The sequence below is a fragment of the Prionailurus bengalensis genome, chromosome B4 (genome assembly GCF_016509475.1).
Source record: "Prionailurus bengalensis isolate Pbe53 chromosome B4, Fcat_Pben_1.1_paternal_pri, whole genome shotgun sequence".
Classification (NCBI taxonomy): Eukaryota; Metazoa; Chordata; class Mammalia; order Carnivora; family Felidae; genus Prionailurus; species Prionailurus bengalensis.
Window position 1 is genome coordinate 130,401,145 of NC_057358.1, and position 19,475 is coordinate 130,420,619.

The window sequence follows — 19,475 nt, forward strand, 5'->3', positions numbered from 1 at the left end:
TTTAAAATGCAAGAGAGGGAAGAAGGCCTGTGGTGGTTGTGTGACATAGCAGATGACTTTTAGAGGCCACACTCGTAACTTTTAGCGGACAGGACAGGTCTTGCAGTGCAGTGACTCCAAGATGACAGGGTTGGGAGGTGCGGGGGGGGGTCGCTGCCCTCACCTGGCCAGCGCGGCTTGTAGCTCCTCCTCTTTCTTGGCCAGCTGCATCTTGAGCTCGGCGATCTGGGCCTGTAGCTCGGCGATCTGGTCGTTGAGGTCGGTGGAGTCTCCCTCCAGCTTCCGGCGGGTCTTCTCCAGCTCCTGACGCTGCTTCTCCTCCCTCCGGAGGCGCTCTGGGGAGGAAGCGCGGGGAGACCCGACACAGCCCTGAGCGCCTGCTGATTTTTCCGTCTTTGTTTTCCATTTTTTACATAAAGTACTGAGTTTTTGTTCCGTACCATACGTGAACCTTCAAGGATCACCGCACGCAGACACTCGTACCCAACGCCTGGATGAAGACACAGCGAGCTGCCAGGTCCAGCCCCCCCCACCGCCCCGACCCTGCTGACCTCCCCACTGGGGACCTACTCTCCCTGAAGACTGTGTTCACAGTTCCCTTGTTTTTAAGGCTGTACCACGTCTGTGTCCCTAAAAAATATGTTTAACTTTTCATGAACCTAAATTACATGGGAACGTCCTGTATGAAGTTTACAGTTGGTGTACGGGATTCGCGGCCCAATGTCTGGCTTTACAATTTCCACTAGGACGTCACTCAGGTAATCCCTCAGCTTTGTCATGTGTCATCCGAATAATAAGGACAACGAGACAACCTGCCTCATTACACTGCAAGGCTCGTGAACGTCAGTCTCTACACTTACGACAGCTCCTAGCCCAGGGTCAGTGCTCACTAAGGGTTAGCGACTTTTATTCCTCGACTTGCCTTTGTCACTCGATATCGTGACCTTGAGATTTGGCAAGCGAAGTGTCACTGCAATGGATCCACATGGACCAGTAGAATGTTCCGTTGTGTGAACATAACCACAGCTCATCTATTTGTCCTACAACTGACGGGCATTGGGGGTTTGTTCCCTGTGTGCCCCCAGAATGGTGCTGCCCGGAGCGCTCCTGCCCGGGACCCCAGCACACAGGGCTGGGAACGTTGGGTTGGTTGTGGGCACGTGAAGCTTCTACCTCACCAGGCAACGCCAGATGGATCAAGGCCGCCTACCAGTTTATGCTCCCACCAGCCGCGCGCGTGTGTGTGTGTGTGTGTGTGTGTGTGTGTGTGTGTGTGTGTTTGGACTGCTCCACATCTTTGTTAACACTCAGCAGTGTCAAACTAACCAGACCCTCTCTGTGTGCACCTGCCCTTGGGGCTGTACCCTCCTACACCTGGATGGCTGAGTGTTTCAGACTGTTCCGGGCCAAGGCAGGGAGTCCGTGGGGGGAGACCTCTGTCAGCACCTCGCTTCCCCTTGCCGGTCTGACTCGCCTCATCCCATACAAATGTGACGGGGCCGGGGGGACCGGGAAAGCCCTCCTGCAGGTCAACCTGGCTGGTGTGGGCCCTACGTCCAGGGGGCATCAACAAGCGCCCCAGACAGGCCGGGCTGCCCTGTGTCTCCACCAAGGGAGCTGGGGTTTCTGGCACAAGCTCAGAGCACCCCCATGGTGCCCTCTCCCATCCACGCCTCTCCAGATGCAGGGGTGAGACGTCTGCAGACAGACACAGACCTGTGTTCTATCTACTCTGTCCTCCTCCAGGGACCCAGGGAGGCAAAGGCACGATTGTCACCCTGCCCCACGTCAAGCAACGGCCTCTCACGGCACCTGGCCAGCAGAGCATACACAGCGTGTCTCTGTGTGGTTGAGTTCAGTCCCCATGGCCGCCCGTTCACCGTGTCCCCCTTGGCGGGAAGAGAAATGAGGCCGACAGGATGACAGAGCTGGTAAAGTGGCAGAGCGAGGGTCGCACCCAGAACCTCGTAGGAAGTCAGTCTTGTGCAGCTCATGGCACACAACAACGGAGAGACGCCGAATCGTTCTCTCGAGAGCTCCTCATGTTGAGGACACCCCTCCCCAGCCCAGCCAGTGCCTGGAGGCCCAGGCTCCCGTAGAGACAGAGTTGTCCCTAGGCTTTCAGAGCAGTGGCTGGGAGTTGCAGACTGAGAGCCTGCCTGCACACACGAACGTGAGACCAGCACAAGAGCGAGGCCCAGGCTGGCCCTGGAGGCGGGGGGCCTGGTCCCCGGGTCCGTCAGCTCCCGCCCACCGCCCTCTCACCTTCCAGGTCGGTGATCATCGCCTCGTGTTTGTTCTTGAGTTTGGCAAGGCTCTTGGATTTCTCCTCCTCTTCCATGAGGTTGGTGGTAAATTCCGCTATTCTGTCTTCCAGAAGCTTCTTTTCCTGCGGGGGCGAGGAAGGGTCAGAGCTTAAAGTTAGTTGAGCACAGAACGCTTCAGCTCTCCTTCAAACTATGACTCGCCCGGCAATTTAGAATTGGACGAAGGGGCGAGCCTTAACTACTTGATTCACTAGGAGTTCCTGGATCAGAGGGTAATTTTGAAAGGTCACCAGCGCCCCTGAAAGAGCCGGATAAGCTTCCTTAGGGTCTACAAACGTGGGTGCCCAAGGCCTTCCTGGACCTGTGTCACCCCTCTGGGCTTGGGTTAGAACGGCGTCCAGGTGGCAGCTAGCATCGCCAAGGGGATTCACACACAGTGACACCGCCCTCTCTGTGCCCCACGCTCATCCACTAGGTGGGCTGTGACCCACCCCCCCTTACTTGTGTTCCCACACAGCCCCGGCTGCTGTCCTGGCTTTCTGCTGTGTGGCCACCGCTAGGGTCCTAACGTCAGCAAGGTGCCCCACGAAGGTGACCCACCCAGCAAGCGCCGTCGCTCAGCATGCATCTCGGTCTCGGTCAGAGTCTGCAGGCAGGCGTCCTGCCCCTCAACCCCTCAGTCCCCGCTCTGGGGATCGAGGACAACATTCTGCCCCCCCTCCTTCCTTCTGTGACACACCTCTGGGCTTTGATCCGCTCACTGGCAGACTCTGACAGGGACCCGACTTGGCTCTGAGAGAAACAGCCACCACCCTGGAGACGGCTGGAGGAGGGCACCCGCCCCACAACACTGAGCCACCAAGGTGCGGAGAGCCCGCTGGTGACTGAGGCGCGAAACCCCTCAGATACGAGTCTCGGGAGCCCGCCAAGAGCCTGAGAACAGAGGCCAAACCTTCCCCTTGGGCCCCACTCCGCTGTGAGAAACATCCCTTTGAACAGGACGCTGGCTCCCAGAGAATGCGGACACCCCAGAAGAGGAGCTGTGACCGTGACCCAGCAGAAGCCGCAGCGCCACAGGCAGGGGGAGGAGGCCGCGGGCCTCGAGCCGCCTGCGCCCGGCCGCGCGCCCTCCGCGGCCCCGCGTCTCCACGCTCGGGGCCTCACCTTGGCCAGCTTGCAGTTCTGGTCCTCCATGATGATCTGGTCTTCTTCCAGCTTCTTGAGCTTGGCCTCGGTGGTCACCTTCTCCAGCTGCAGCTTCTGGCGGGCGCTCTCCTCCTCCTCCAGCTGCTCCTCCAGTTCCTACCGCGGAGCCGGGGAGACCGTGAGGGGTGGCGGGCCACGTGGCCCGCCCCCCGCTCGTGGGGGTTCTATCTGTAAAACTGGGGTACGGGGACGAGGGGCCCGGTCCGGTCGCGTGGCCCCTCGTTCTGCGGTGCCGCCACGAGCGAGGCCGAGCCGATCGCCCCGGCCACTCACGCTGGCCGCGACGAGCACCGGGGCAGGGAAACCAGACGGGCCCGAGGCCCCGCTGGCAGCGCAGGCGGCCTCCGCGTTGCCTCCGGTCCCGTCCCCGCCGCCCCATTTCCGGCGTCCGGCCCCGCCCCCTCCTCTACCTGGATGTTCTGCTGCATTTTCTTCTTCTCGGCCTGCAGGTGCTGGCAGCGCTCCTCCTCCTCCTCCACCCTGGCCTCCAGGTCATGGCAGATCTCTTCCAGCTCCTGCTTCTTGGCGGTCAGGCGGGCCCGCAGCTCCTCCGCCTCGGCACACAGTTCCGTTTCCGCCTGGAGCTGCTCCTGCAGCTGTAACTTCTCCGCCATGAGCTGCGGGGAGCACGCGGAACACGTGAGCCCCTGCGACCTCCTCGGGCCACTCGGGGCTGGGTGCTCTCTCGCTCGGTTCCCATGGCGGGGGGCGGGGGGAGGCTGCTTCGGCTCCCGGGCGCTTCCTAAACATCGTGTTCTTTATCCTTCACCGCTACTCCGTGACCTGGCCACGGCGAACCCCAGGATGCAGGCTCAGAGAGGCTAACCTAACACTCAGGAACCTCCCATCCCGCGGGGGGGCCCTCCCTACCTCACAGGACCCCGATGGGGGACTGTGGAGAGACGAACGCTGCTTGACAGTGACCGTTGACATCTCCTTAAACCCCAAACATGCCCCACCTACTGGTGGCCAGCAGGTGGCAGCAGCGGGAGCGGATGCGCGAACCTCCGGGGCGAAGCCTGCAGATACCTACCTGGGACTGGAGCGTCTCCATCTCCGTGAGCCTGTTCTCAGCAGCCAGCTGCTTCTCGCGGACCTTCACCAGCTCCTCCTCCTTGGCCATCATCTCCTCCTCCTGCCGGCTCACCTGCAGCAGCGGCTTGACCTAGAAGGGGAGACGGGGGCACGGCCAAAACATGAGGCCTTCCCCTCACCTGCGCCCACGCAAGCTGGCGAGACTGACGGGAAGGAGGTGCAAACACACACGAGCTTTCTGGGGATCAACTCGGTGCTGTGTGCCACAGGCCCCTGCCCCGCTAATTACACGTCAGGGAAACGGCCCCCACGTATGCAGGAAGGTGTTCAGGACGGCGTTGTTTACAACGGTGAGAAACTGGGAATGAGCTGAAGAGACACCGTGGGGAAAGTAACCAGGTAAAATACGACACATTTCCAGGGAACAACGTGCTAACTTAAAAAAAAATTTTTTTTCTCTCTGCCCCTCCCCTGTTCATGCTCTGTCTCTCTCTGTCTCAAAAATAAATAAACATTAAAAAAAAAAATTAAAAAAAAAATTTTTTTTTAACATTTACCTTTAAGAGAGAGAGACAGGGCATGAGCAAGGGAGGGGCAGAGAGAGAGGGAGACACAGAATCCGAAGCAGGCTCCAGGCTCCGAGCTGTCAGCACAGAGCCCATTGTGGGGCTCGAACCCACGGACCGTGAGATCATGACCTGAGCCGAAGTTGGCCACCCAACCGACTGAGCCACCCAGGCGCCCCACAACATGCTAACTTTTAAAAAATGATGCTCGTGAAGGAATTATAAATGGAAAATATAAAACACAAGATCGTCTACAGAAATCAGAGCTCAGCTGGGTAAGAATGCATATGGCTTACTGAGCAAAGACTTAAGGGAGAAAAGATAGCGAAAATAAATATTGAGACATCTACTCAATACTGCCGTTGGCTTGGGGTTGAAGGGATTACACGTGAGCTTTTATTCTCTTCTTTAGGCTATTTTTTACAAACAAAAGCAGCTGAGGGGCCCCTGCGTGGCTGCGTTGAGTGAGCGTCGTTGGACCCTTGATTTCGGGTCAGGTCACGATCTCATGGTTTGTGAGATTGAGCCCCACGTCACAGAGCCTGCTTGGGATTCTCTCTCCCTCTCTGCCCCTCAACCCCGCCCCCTCCCCCCAATAAATAAATAAAACGTTAAAAACAAAGCCGCTGAACGACGGCGTGCGGATTCTGACCCACTGCCCCGCGGCTGCTTGGGGGCACAGCGCGGGCAGCACGCGGGGCCGTCACACCCCGGGAGCTGCTCTGAGCCCGATGGCAGGCTGCGCCGCGTACACCAGGCACGACACGGCTTGCACACTCCAGACCGGGCGGGGCAGGGCCGCCTCGGGCTCACGCGGTCAGGGAGCCACCCCGGGGGCTGTGAGTCCCGCACAGAGGCCGGCGTGAGGTCGCTGTCCCCCTCCGCCGCAGCTGGGGCCGGCAGAGCGCCCACCGGGCCACGGGGAGGCGGGGCCGCCTTCCGGAACCCACCTTGGTGAAGAGCCGCCACCACTGCCAGTTCCGCAGCTTCAGGTAGGCGGCGCAGTTCCTCTGCAGGACCTTCATGGCCGTCAGCTGCTGTTGCCGCTTGGCGAAGGCCCTGGGTGGAGAGACGTGGTCAGGGCGGGGGACCGCAGACCTCTGGACAAGAGTGTAGCGAAGAGGCCCGGCCTTGGCGCTGAGTCCTGTGGGTGACCCCACAGAGGGCGACAAGGACCCCGACCGCCCTCCTTCACCAAAGGAGAAGTGGGTTCGAGGGGTGAAAGTCCCTCACGAGCTAACTAGGTCCGAGTCAAGTGTGACGGCCGGTGGCTGAGGACACGTACTGACTTTAGCGTCCCACCCTCCTGCCACCTGCTACCGGGGGCTTCTGATTGGCAGGAAAACGTCAGCAGCTGACGTCCTACAAAGGGGGGCTCAAGGTGTCGACCGGGGGCTTCTGGATAAATGAAGACTCCGTGGGTCCGATACCACAAACCCCTGTTCTGTCCCCCAGTGCTCACAGCTCACGTGGAATGTACATCCCTCAGCACAGACCCGGTCAGGAGACTAACGTGCAGCTCCCACACCCGCTGTCCTGCAGCACGTGAGCCCGACTCTCAAAGGAGCTGCTCTGGACCCAAGGACAGTCTCTGGGCCCCGGGAGCACAGGGGACTCTGGGGACGACCAGGTCCCGGGCATCATCCCCACACGAGGAACTGGCAAACAGGACTGTTTGGGACAGGCAAATCCGAGCACAGAGTCACCCCCTTCCCAGCCCGTCACCTAAACCCTCAGACATAAACTCAGAAGGCAGGGAGCAGGGAGCTCCACGTGGGCGTCCCTTGGACCTCCGACTGGCGTCAGGGCATCCCAGGCCACCAGTTCCCAACAGTCCCCTGTGCGGCAGGAAGGCTGCGAAGGGCCCGCGCACAGGCAGGCTGGGCAGAGGCGGGCCCCTCTAAGGACTTACTTCCTGGCCAGGTAGCCTCTGCAGCAGGCCTGGAACCCGATGATGACGTCGGTGATCTTCAGGTCCCGCTCCTCCTCCAGGTGGGCCAGCACACCGGCCCGGAAGAAGACCTTACTCTGGCCGATGCGGTACAGGTTGCTGTCCAGCTCCAAGGCTTTGATCTAGACGGGAGCGGAGCAGGCCGTTCACCACGTGCCACCACGGGGCCCTCAGAGCAACGCGGAGAGCCAGTGGTCTGTCCCCGAGAGGCTGTCTGCCAGCGGCCGCTTCTCCGCTGGGCAGCCTGTGCGGCCCCGGAGCCAGAGAAGGCGGGCTCGGAGGATGCCGGGAGGAGGGGCAGGTGGCTTCCCACACAGGGCGCAGTGACGCATGAGATGGCAGAAAGACACAGAACCTGGACGTTAAAGGGACCTGAAGACCTCTCCTTCGACCTCCTGCCCCCGCACACCACGATCACGGACTACCAATGCCCAGCCGCGCTGCCCTCAGAAAGAGCTGGCCGAGCGTCGTCAACCTCCTCACCCAGGACTAGGACACGCTCCAGTTCAGGCCAAGCCCGGCACCAGACGCTGATTAGGTGCCTAGGGCTTTAGCCTCTGGGAACCCACCCTCCCTCAGCTAGAAGATGGGAATAAGGCTTTGATTTTTTTTTTTTTTTTTAAACAGTGAACAAAGAAAGCAAGTCATAGTGCCTCCTCCCCAGGACAGCTGCGGGAACTGAAAGGGAGCAAAGTGCTCAGCCTGGGGCCACACGTACTGGGTAAGGAGCAGATCTCAGCGGCCAGTGCCATCACCGGGCAGTTTCGGCACGGCACAAGGCTCTCTCGTTTACCCACCGGCAAGGGGCCGCCTGTCTTCCTGGGAGAGGAGGATTCTGCACTAGCTCTGAAAAGGCAGAGCCTGCAGTGGGCGGAGTCAGGTCCGAGGGAGCTTTGGGGCCCACAGACGCCCCGGTCATCCCGGAGGAAGGGGAGGCTGGGCCAGAGCCAGCGTGGGTATCTTCCCTCCCTGCACCTGAAGGAGGGGCCTTTAACCTGGACAGCCACTAACTGAGTCTCCTGGAGAAAGGGTGGCCCAGACACCCTCCACCGATCACGCCTTCTGTCCCACGGGGCGGGGCTGGTGAGCGCGGGACAGTGGGGAACGGTTTCCTCCCTCCTACCCCACCTCCCTATCATCTGACGCAGAGTCTCCCACACAGTCGGCGTTGGATTCCTTCTTCCCTCTTCTCTTTCTGCCAACGCCCTAGCCCATCCTCCCTCCTCTTTGGGAAGAATGCCCAGTAAAGGAGACCAAAGGCAGTGGCCGCTAACCCTGGACCATCAGGAACAACAGGACGCCCACAAAGTAGGAAGTAAGACACAGTGGGATCGGGGCCCGGCTTGGCTGGCATCGCCACAGGCCGTCCTTCATCCTGGCAGAGTTCAGAGTGCCCAATGCACATCAGGCACTGCTCTAGGGACCGAGAGGAAACGTCTGGAAGCACGGACTGCGCAGGTTGGGGCAGCTGCAGTGCTCGGGGCCTGCTCCCCTGGTGGGGAAGTGCCCTCTGCTGACCACACTGGGCGTGACAATCAGAGGAGATATGAGCAAGAAAGCGCGAGAATGTGCCCCAGAGGAAGGGAGAGCCCCTCCTACGTCAGAGCCCTGCCATGGCTGGAGCACCGGTGTCCTCTACACGGCCCTGGTCCCCCGCTCGGAGCGCCTGGCAGGATCAGGACCAGAGCAAGAGGAGCACAGGCGTCATCGGGTGAGAGGGGCACTTGTCCGGGCACACGGGCACCCTCCCGCCCGAGGGCCCACCCCCAGAGGGAGGCGCAGGTGGCAGCCGTACTCACCATGAGCACACACGCCTGCTTCCCGTCCATGAAGCCCTTAGGAATGGAGTTTGGTGTCAGGATCTCGTATCTGAGCGAAAAAGAGGAGCCTGGTCAGCCACGCTTGCACTGGACCCTTGCTTGGATTCCACGTGGCCTGGGGCGCACGGAGAGGAGGACAGGCCCTACGGGGCAGCACAGCTAGGCTTCTCTCCCCCACAGTCTCCCGAGGGAGGAAGACATTTGGCAAATCCCACCCTGCTCTTTTCTTAGGCTGAACGGCACAGAGAGGCCGCCTGCGTGTTTTCCAGAAAGTGAATGGAAACTCACGTTGGACTGTTTCGGCCACTCGAGGGCGAGCTTTCGGTTGGGCTCCCCGATTGCTAACTGCCCACTGTCCGCATCTCTAACCCGGGAAGGCCGCGCTCCCCTTCTCCCCCAGGGTGCCGCAGGGCCTCTAACGTGTGGGATGGCCCCAGAAACAGGGCTGGCACTGAACGCAGCTGTGAGGCAAACAGGACGGTGTCATCAACGCCCCTCTCTGTGCGCACGGCCAGAGGCTGCAGTGCTCTGCAATCTCCATTTTTCTACAAAGTTCCTCTAACACCCCAGTCTCTGGCTGATTCCTTTTGAATTTCTCTTCCTGGTTCCTCCAACAGCAGCAAAGCCTCCCAATCGCTAGGAATAAAAATCCCTTCTCACACAGAGGGCGGCACAGAGAAGGAGCGGGAGCGGGCCGGACCTCAGCTCTCCGTGGACGGGGACACCGCTCCCTCGCCCAGGTGCCCTGCCCCCGGAGACGCAGGCTCCCGGCCGAGGCTCACCGCTGCCGGAACTCCTGGAAGACCACCCTGTTGGGAAAGCCCTGGCGGCAGATGCGGATGCCTTCCAGAACCCCGTTGCAGCGCAGCTGATCCAGCACCAGGTGGGGGTCCAGTTTGCCAGCCTGGAGAAACAAATAACGTGCATGTGGTCTCGCCCCCGTGTGGAGGATTGATGGAGAAAGGCAGGGCAAGGCCCCCTCCGGACTCAACGGGAGAACAGCCCCCGGGAACGGGCATCACTGCGGCCCGCGGGTTTGGACAGCCACGTTACCCGACCCAGGTCTGGGAACGGCCACAGAGAGACGGTGTGCCCAAGCAGGAAGGTGGCTACGATCACAGCCGGGGCAGGGCGGGGGGCGGGGGGGCCTTCACTGAGGCTCTCAGGGTGTGTGGGGAGGAATCAGTTCTGCCCGGGGAGACAGACAGGGGCCTAGCGCCCGCACCTTCTTCTCGTGGTTGGGGATGATGCAGCGGACGAAGTTGGGGTTGGTGTTCCGCAGCGTGGCCATCAGCTTGGCCAGCTGCTCCTTGTAGAGCTGCCCCACGGTGCGGAACATGCCCTTCCGAGTCTTGAAGGCCCCGGGCAGCGCCGTCTCCGACATGCCAGCCACCTGGTCCAGGCCGATGATGCGGTCCACTGTGGAGACCACCCAAACAGCACATGAATACTCAGTGGTCCTAGCGGGGGGGGGGGGGGGGGGGGGGGGGGGGTGGGGGAGGGACAGGAAAGAGACGGACAGACACCTGGACAGAAGGAGGGGGGACTCCGGAACAGTGGGACTACTTCTAAGAATCTACACAGAGAGCTGAGATCAACCTCAAACGTTCAGCAAACTTGATGTTGTGAACAGGAAGCAGGAAAGGGTTGAGAGAGCCGGCTAAGCCATTAAGGGGGACGGTCTACTGGCCAACCCCACATTCACATTAACCATCTTCAGCCCACTGTCGAAGCTTCTATTCCCAGAGAGATGCGATAAAGCTTCCAGGCTATGCCGCTAGGCTGGTTCTAAGGAGGTGTTAAAACCTGACCTGCAGAATCCTCTAGTCCCATGGTCCCACGAACAAACAGGGGCACCTGGGTGGCTCAGTTGATGAAACATCTGACTCTTGGTTTCGGGTCATGACCTCACGATTCGTGAGCTCGAGCCCCTCACCGGGCTCTTACACTAACAGTGCTGAGCCTGCTTAGAATTCTCTCTCCTTCTCTCTCTGCCCTTACCCTACTAACGTTCTCTCTTCCTCTCAAAATACATAAGTAAACTTACAAAAAAATTTTTTTTAAACCCAACCAAACAGACAAAAAAAAATCAGTGTTCTGAATTCCCACTGACCTTTGCCGTGAAGCTACCTGCCATTGTCTATAGGACTCTGGATGATTCCCTCTCTGTCCGGGAGCCTCCCGTGCAGAGCTCCCTAAACCAGGGACCCGGGACGGCATGTGGCGTCACGAGCAGAGAGGTCTCAGGAACTAGTGCTGACAACGCATATTCTGAAGTCTGAAGACCCCCCCCCCCCCCCCCGCCCTTGCATCTTGCCAGGTCTCCGAGCTCACGGGTCTTCATCGTCTAAGACACCCTCTGAGGAGCAGCCCTTGCCGCCAGGGCGCACGCCCAGAGCCATGAAGGAACTGCTTCCTCCCAGGTGAGACCAAAGTAACCAGCAAACCTCACCAAAGTGGCCAGTGATTTGAGGTCAGTTTTAAGCCAAGAGCCAATGTGAACGTTGAGGGCTTCTGCTACTGGATATAAAAGCTAAGGCTTCTGTGCCAAAGTCTGCTTCCTATTCCTTTGCGGCCAGACCTCTAATATTTATTTGAAGACGGCAGAAAGAACAGGTGCTCAAGACCGAAGCGGGCAGTGAGGACAGACTCGATGATCCAGTCGATTAAAATGGGAGCCATTTCTGACCTTAGGAACCCGGGGCCCGTTTTACCGGCTACAGAGGGTTTCCTGCGAGCGGGTGGCTTGTGGCCACTCAGGTTGCCCGGAGGAAGGTCGGATGTGCCCCATAATAACCGGCCGTTTCATGTGAGCACGTCCTGCCCCCTGGAGGCCCGGCCCAGAAGGGGCAGGCCCTGGTTGAGAGCACTGCACGCAGGCACAGATGCGATTTTAGCCTTCAGGTGCACGTACATGGGGCAGGGGGTGCACAACACCTAAGTCTCATGCTGAGGCAGCACAGCCATTCAAGCAGCGTTTCACGAGCATCTCTGCACGTGCATTTCTGAGAAGCATAGGAATTTTCACACTTGCTGTTTTCCGCTTTCAAGATCCATATAGATCAACATCGACCGCCTGCCCGCGAGCCGGGGGCCGGACTGGGGAAGAGGACAGGCAGGCAGGAAGAGCCAACGGGGGAGGGCGGGGGCGGGTAAGAATATCTGAGCAGAAGCGTGTCTCACACAGCCCCGGATGCGGCACACACAAGGGTCACCCCTCCGGGTGGCCAGTCACCTGGTTCTAGGTGGAGAATGGGAAAGCGTTGATAGAAATAGGCTCTCTGAGTGTTCTGCATCTCTGCAACAGAGAGGTTAAAGCAAAACCAGGCAGGAGGAAAGGAGGAGTGGACGGAAACAAGGAAAGAAAACAACTCCAGAGCCACCGGCCTGCCAAGGAGAGGCGGAAACGCAGTAAAGTGCGGGGGGGGGCGGGAACCTGTGTGGCGAGGCTTTGGGCCGCCGTGTCATTCCCGCGGGTGGAGGCCACCTGGCCTGCGTCAGGCGGACCCCCGCCCCGTGTCCTGGGACCGCAGGGGAGGCGGGAAGAGAGGGGGGGCGCAAAGGGCGTACCATCCTTCCACAGCTCCGAGACGAACTTGTCGGAGGACTGGTGCAGAAGCGTGGCGATGTTGTCGTTCAGGGGGTCCATGTTCTTCATCAGCCACTCGTCGGCTTTGTAATCCACCTGCAAGGGTCGGGGCCGCGCGGGTCACAGGCTGCTCTGGGGACGCCAGCTCTCACTGCGGGCCCCAAAAACAAGCCGGCCCCGCGGGGGGTGGGGAGAAGCCTAACAACGCCAACACCCCCTGAGGTGGTATTTCCTTCCCCAAGAAAGAAACTGAGGCGTGGCAAGGGCGGCGTGACACGGGAGGGCGAAAAGCTGCGCACAAGGACATCCAGCAATGGGGGACTAAGAGATCTTTGTTGTAGCCAAGGTCACAGAACAGTCTGTATTATTATTTTTTTTTTTTTCTAATACAAACATAAAGAAAACAACCCTAGCAGGACATAACCAAAGTGTTCCAGTGTTTCTTTCTGGCAACAGAACAAGGACTTTTCCGATCTATCTACCTATTTACTTATTTTGTTTTTTCCAGGACACCCGAGTTTTCTCTGAGCTTGCACGATTGTTGCCTTTTCCAAAACACGTGAATGGGCAATCCGCTGTACTTTCACTGTGAAGCTCCCCGAACAGTACAGATGGCGTGCGGGCCACCTTGGCCTCCCGCTTCCCAACGCATGGCACCGCGCAGAGGTGACCCCTGCTCTCGGGCCACTGCTCCTCCGCAGCCCTTTCTGGAGGTTCTCCCACACGCGCACTGGCGATGAGGTGTGTGACCCTGGCTTCTTGTTCCCTAGGAGCACAGTCACCTCCTGGGAGATGACAAAAGCCGCAGGGACGGCGTCGTGGCCACCTGGGCACAGCCGGCAGGCTTGTCCCGTTAGCTGCGGTGCCGCAGCCCAAGCGTGGACACACGTGGACACTTTCATCGCTCAGGCTCGTCCCAGCGGGCTTTCGGGGGTGCCGACTATTTTGTGTTATAAATAATACTCTGCAACAAGAGCGCGGCGAGCGTCACTGCACGTGCATTTCTAACAAAGGCAGAGGTGGAAATGCAGGTTCAGGGATATTACCTTAGGTGGCTATAGACACAGGGTTTTTTAATGAGTATTTTTAAAGGCAAGAGCTGCGTGCTTCAGCAGCTGTAGGGACCAGGCGGGCCAAGCAGGAGCGGCCAGGTAGCGTGGGGCCACGGGCAGGGGCAGCAGGCGGGGACCAGGTGTGACTCAGGGTCAGCTATGCAAGCTGGTGGCTCTCCTCGCCTGATTCGCCACCTGCTCCGGCTGCAATGACTAATTAGGAGCATCAACCAAGCGACACGGAACTTGCTGCAACCAGCTTTATTCTACGCACAGACCCCTGTGGACTCGGGGTACCCTCTTCGGTTAGGGATGAAGGCAGCTGTGCCATTTTGGGGCCGAGCAGGCTCGGTGATGACCAAGCCGTCACCTACAGTGGTGGCCCTGAACCAGGACGACAGTGCCCACCCCGTGTTTGGCGAAGCCTAGACATTTTCGTCACGTCTAGGGAGAGTGCTGCTGACCCCTGGTGGGCAGAAGCCAGGAGTGCTGCTAAACATCCCACAAAGCACATGATGGTCCCAGGCGACGCACGTGGTCCAGCCCACAAGGTCAGGAGCACAGAGGCGGAGTGGCCCTGCCCCACAGCGCTGACCTGTGCCGAGCACCGGGCTTCGCAAGCTCATTTAATACACGTCACCGTGCACGGCAGCGGTTACCTATTTCCTAGATGAGGCTCAGAGATGTTGACTGGCCCAAAGTCACGCTACTTAACGAGTGACAGAGTTCTAGTTCAAACTCTAGAGTCGAGGCACACTGCTGGGTGAGTCACTAGACAAGCAGTGCCCCCCGCCCCCCGCCCCACTCCCTGGGCTGCCCAGCTCCTCAGCCTAGACGGAAGCATCTCCACCTGTCCGGCACCTTTCCGTGCAGGTGCTCCCCTCACCTTGCCTGCGTAGTGGATGATGCAGAAATCGGCTTTGTCCTTCAGTTGCTTGGGCTTCTGGAACTTGGGGTGGGTGCCCTGCTCCTGTACCACCTTCTCCACGAAGCTCTTGTCGGTGGCTTTGGGGAACCAGCATTCCTCGTCCAGCAGGGCCAGGATGCCAGGGGGACCAGCCTGGAAAATGCACAGCATCACACAGGTGAAGCCTGACCTGGCGAGTACACCCTACCCCTGCCCTCCCGGGAAGGCAAAGGTCAGTATTCAGAAGCCCCAGAATCTCAACAGAAGGTAGACAGCGTGTGCCCCCACACTCAGGGTAAAAGAAGCATTAGCGAAACTCGATTCAAGAGTTCTAGTTTAGGGGTGCCTGGGTGGCTCAGCCGGTTAAGTGTCCGACTTCAGCTCAGGTCATGATCTCACGGTTTATGAGTTTGAGCCCCGTATCAGACTGTTGGCTGTCAGCACAGAGCCCGCTTGGGATCCTCTGTCTCCTTCTATCTCTGCCCCTTCTCCTCCCTCTCCCTCCCTTCCTCTCTCTCTCTCTCTCTCTCTCTCTCTCTCTCTCTCTCTCAAAAATAAACATTAAAAAAAAAAGTTCTAATTTAAAAAGAAACTTCTGGGGTCTAGTCTGTGGTTGACACACCTCAGCCAGATGATCCATCATGGAGTTTCTCCAACCTAGTGCACTGGAAATCCCCGGGAGGTCTGATGGCTGTCCTCACAGGTGCCTCTGCCCCTGGAGTCACCCCGAGACACCGCCCCACAGGCTGTGTCTGCACCACAATGTGGTGAGATGCAACACTTAGGTCAAGTCCTCCGAGGAAGCCCCAAGTACACTCAGTTGATAAAATCAGAAAGCAGACTCAAACACCATGGAGACTGGCTGACAAGACTCAAAGCCAGATGGGATCTTGTTCATTGGAAAACTCGACTGATTCAAAAAAACAGAAAACAAAAAAAACCCCAACTCATCACAAAAGTAAATTGCTTCACGTTAGGACCGTGGGGTCTTTTAACCCCTGCTCCCCGCCCTGACCAATGGTTTCAAATGCACCAACTTCTTCCTAGGCTTTTCCAACTACTTAGCAGTTCGGGGTAACTCTGGTCTACACATTTTCAGTAGCCCAGGACTCCAGGAAGATGTGGGTTCATTCAGCACTTTAACCCCATCAGGAGGGAATACAGACAAAGAAACAGCTCAGGCTCCATTAAAGAGCACACCCTGTCCAACCTAGACCCCAAGGGCACCTGGCAAGAGCTTTCACTCTGAAGTGAAGGAAGAGGGGACGGCTCTCTGGTCACCACCACCCACCAGCAGCCAACGCTCTGGGGCGGGAGCTCTGGTGCTGAGCTAGTCCTGAGGGGGGCAGACGGCGCTTCAGCACCTGTACGGGGAACAGCATTCCACGCCCTGGGTCTGCACAACCTACGCTGCCTCAGAAGCATCCGGGGACAGGATGTTACGACCTAAATAAAACCAAGCCTGTTTCCTTAAGACAAAGGCTTGTTGCGCCCGCCCCTTAGGTAAACACTGGGTGGTCTTCTGGGACCGAAGCACCAGCCGCATCCCCACCTGGTCGGCAGCTGGGCGAGGCTCCCAGGCCGCAGGTCGGAGCCCATGACCTTATTCTTGCAGGTGACACCGCCAGGGAGAGGAACCAGACACGCCCCCCTCCCCCCCCCCCCCCCCCCCCCCCCACAGCCAACACGGCGTGTCCTCGTGAGGGGACGAGGGACCAGCCGGGCCTGAGGTCTGGGCAGGTCTGGCTCTTACTGGCTTCTCGATGAGGTCGATGCAGGGCTGCAGGTCGAGGCCGAAGTCGATGAAGTTCCACTCGATGCCCTCGCGCTGGTACTCCTCCTGCTCCAGGATGAACATCGTGTGGTTGAAGAGCTGCTGCAGCTTCTCGTTGGTGTAGTTGATGCACAGCTGCTCGAACGAGTTGAGCTGCAAGGAGGAGGCCACGTCAGAGGGCTGCCCGCCCGCCGCAGAGCCGCAGCGCCTCGGGAAGGAGGGGACGGGTGTTGAGCACCTCAGCGCTGGCCCCGGGGAGCCCGGATGGGCGGGCGCCTTCCCTCATCAAACCCAGAGCGGGGGCTCCTGTGGACCTTTCTAGCAGCCTGGCAGAACCTCTCTCAGAACAACGTTTGAAAATGAATAAAACAGTTTGCGAAGGAAAGAAGTCCTGTTGAAATGCTAATTACCCAAGTACCGTGACATACTAATGACATACATAACAAGCACAGGCTGTGGGCGTCCTAACTTGCAACATTTTGAAGCGGATGAACATAAATGATGTTACAACGTCCCCACAGCAACTGCTGTGATGTGCAAACATCTGATTTCCACCGGAGACAGACCCTAAGCGCTGCTCAGGCAACTGCTGTTTCCATATGTTGCTCAACTCACAACGAAAAAGCAATGCATCCCTTCAGTGACACGTTAGTGAAAAATAAAGAGATAATTCCCCACCCCCGCCTCCCAAAGCTCACGGCCTCTCCGAGATATGCCATGGACCCCAGGTTAAGAACGTCTGATCTACCGTAATTATCATTTTTTTCCTACCAGACTTCAGTCTTCATGGGCAGAGACGGTGTTTTGTCCCAACGCCCAATAAATAGTTGCCGGAAGAGTAAAATCTCAGAAAGCACCTGCCCACGAACAGAAGGGCAGCCACACGGTCCCGCTCTCTCTAGCCCTGCTGCTTGGGGGTGGGCATGCTTATTTAAACTTAAGATACGCCCCACTGATGTCCCCTGCCTCCATGTGAGCCAGGAGGTGGCCCGCTCAGACTCCTGTTGGGGCCACAGGAAAGAAGACGCCCGGCCAGGAAGAAGGTGGCCAAGGAGGCACGAGGGAGGAGCTCACATCAAAGATCTCGAAGCCAGCGATGTCCAGGATCCCGATGAAAGAGGCGCCCTGCCTCTTGGTCTTGTCCAGAGCCTTGTTGATCCGCAGCACCAGCCAGCGGAACATTCGCTCGTAGGTGGCCTTGGCCAAGGCCTCGATGGCAAAGTCAGCCTGGTGGGGGAAGGGAGGGGACACACCCCGGGGGACAGAGTGTCAGGTCCAGGGGCCTTTAAACCTGGTAACCCTTTGCTCCAGGAAACCCACCTGCAGGGATCTGCCCCAGAGAAACAGCCCTCAGGATGCAAAAAAAGCTTCACACACAAATATGTTCACTACAATGTTATTTATAATGACAAAAAGTTGAAACAGCCTACGTACCCAGCAATGAGGCATAGCATCAAGTACTTAGATATTTGCAAAAACCTTTCTAAAATAGATGGGGATTGGGGCGCCTGGGTGGCTCAGTCAGTTGAGCGCCCGACTTCAAGTCACGATCTCACGGTTCGTGCGTTCGAGCCCCACCTGGGCTCTCTGCTGTCAGTGCAGAGCCCGCTTTGGATCCTCTGTCCCTCCCCTGCTTATGGTCTCTCTCGAAAATAAATAATAAAAAACATTAAACTAGGGGCGCCTGGGTGGCGCAGTCGGTTAAGCGTCCGACTTCAGCCAGGTCACGATCTCGCGGTCCGTGAGTTCGAGCGCCGCGTCGGGCTCTGGGCTGATGGCTCGGAGCCTGGAGCCTGTTTCAGATTCTGTGTCTCCCTCTCTCTCTGCCCCTCCCCTGTTCATGCTCTGTCTCTCTCTGTCCCAAAAATAAATTAAAAAAAAAAAAAATGTTAAAAAAAAAAAACAAAAAACATTAAAATAAAAAATAAAATAAAAAGTGGGGACATACTGAGGTATCTACAGAAAAAATGGTAAGACGTGTGAGGTTCCCTTCAAATAATGTGCGAGGAGGGGATGGGGGAATAAGGTTAATGATGAGCCAAGACTGGCCAGGAGTCAGTGACTCGACGCTGCCCGAGCAATGGGCACACGGGGCTCAGTACCCTGTTCTATTGTGCAAATGCTCGAACAGGGTGACAGCTAAGTTTTAGAAAGAAAAAAGCCTTGCAGGAAATAAAGAGCTGCCCGATAACTGTCACTGGCTAGGACTGTGATCGTTTCTTCTTTGCTCTAGACTTTTCTATATTTTCAGCATCTGCGGTATTCATGCAGTAGTTTCATCGTGGAAAAATAAAGGTTCTTTAATTATTACGGAAATGGGGGCACCTGCATGGCTCGGTCGGTTGAGCGTCTGACATCAGCTCAGGTCACGATCTCCCTGCTCGTGGGGTCTAGCCCCACATCAGGCCCTCTGCTGCCAGCACGGAGCCCAGAGCCTGCTTTGGATCCTCTGTCCCCCTCTGTCCATGTCCCTTCCCTGCTTGTGAGTGTGCTCTCTCTCTCAAAATAAATCAACATTAAAAAAAAAAAAAGAAGAAGAAGAGGGGTGCCTGGGTGGTTCAGTCGGTTGCGAGCCCAACTCCAGCTCAGGTCATGATCTCACAGCCTGTGAGTTCGAGCCCCGCGTCGGGCTCTGTGCTGACAGCTCGCAGTTCGCAGCCTGGAGCCTGCTCCGTGCTGAGTCTGTCTGTGTCCCTGCCCCTCCCTCGCGTGTGCGCACGCGCTCTCTCAAATATAAATAAACATTAAAAAAATTTTTTTTTAATCATCAGGGAAATGAACAGTTAGTGACAACTGTGGTCTTTTCGGAACAATGTTCTTGGCTGTGGTGGGATGGCTCTGTACCAGTGATGGTGACAGCCACCAGAGTGGGGCTACAGCGGACGGCACCCTTAGGGAAGAGCGAACTTGAGAGCATTTTGGGGAGATGGCACCACCCGCGCCGACAGAGGGGCCTGGCGGGGCGGGAGCTGGGCTCCCGGGGGAGGCTGCGGCTGAGGGACATCGCTGCCGTCTCTCACCACACACAACAAGACAGCAGGCGGTGGAGAGCCAGCTTCTGGGCCCGGGCTTGGAGGGCGGCTGCCGCCGTCCTGCACCTGAACGAGCTGTGCTAGAGACACAGCAGGTTCCCGTTTCACTCTCTACCAGGACGGGACTTGCCCCCGCACCCGCCGACCGATTGGTCTCGACGTCGCCCTGGCGCAAAGAGGCGCAACTAGTAAAGGTCCTTCCTGAGCGAGGGGCCTCGGGTCCCTGGGCCTCTGGCGGCATACGGACACCCCGAGACCAGCTTTCTCATGTTCTCA

At 58.1% G+C, this 19,475-nt stretch overlaps 1 protein-coding gene across 1 annotated transcript in view; it reads right to left on the bottom strand.

Moving 5' to 3' along the window:
• MYH9 (myosin heavy chain 9) overlaps positions 1 to 19,475 on the bottom strand; it is a 92,985-nt gene that overhangs the window by 14,213 nt on the left and 59,297 nt on the right. The window contains exons 12-25 of the mRNA XM_043563663.1: positions 17,242 to 17,394; positions 16,147 to 16,320; positions 14,373 to 14,546; positions 12,416 to 12,530; positions 10,071 to 10,264; positions 9,628 to 9,749; positions 8,825 to 8,894; positions 6,987 to 7,147; positions 6,025 to 6,133; positions 4,507 to 4,638; positions 3,884 to 4,090; positions 3,432 to 3,569; positions 2,266 to 2,389; positions 164 to 335 (exon numbers count right to left, since the gene is read on the bottom strand). Of these exons, the coding sequence (XP_043419598.1) occupies positions 164 to 335; positions 2,266 to 2,389; positions 3,432 to 3,569; positions 3,884 to 4,090; positions 4,507 to 4,638; positions 6,025 to 6,133; positions 6,987 to 7,147; positions 8,825 to 8,894; positions 9,628 to 9,749; positions 10,071 to 10,264; positions 12,416 to 12,530; positions 14,373 to 14,546; positions 16,147 to 16,320; positions 17,242 to 17,394 (2,045 nt within the window). The remainder of the gene's footprint in view (positions 1 to 163; positions 336 to 2,265; positions 2,390 to 3,431; positions 3,570 to 3,883; positions 4,091 to 4,506; positions 4,639 to 6,024; positions 6,134 to 6,986; positions 7,148 to 8,824; positions 8,895 to 9,627; positions 9,750 to 10,070; positions 10,265 to 12,415; positions 12,531 to 14,372; positions 14,547 to 16,146; positions 16,321 to 17,241; positions 17,395 to 19,475) is intronic.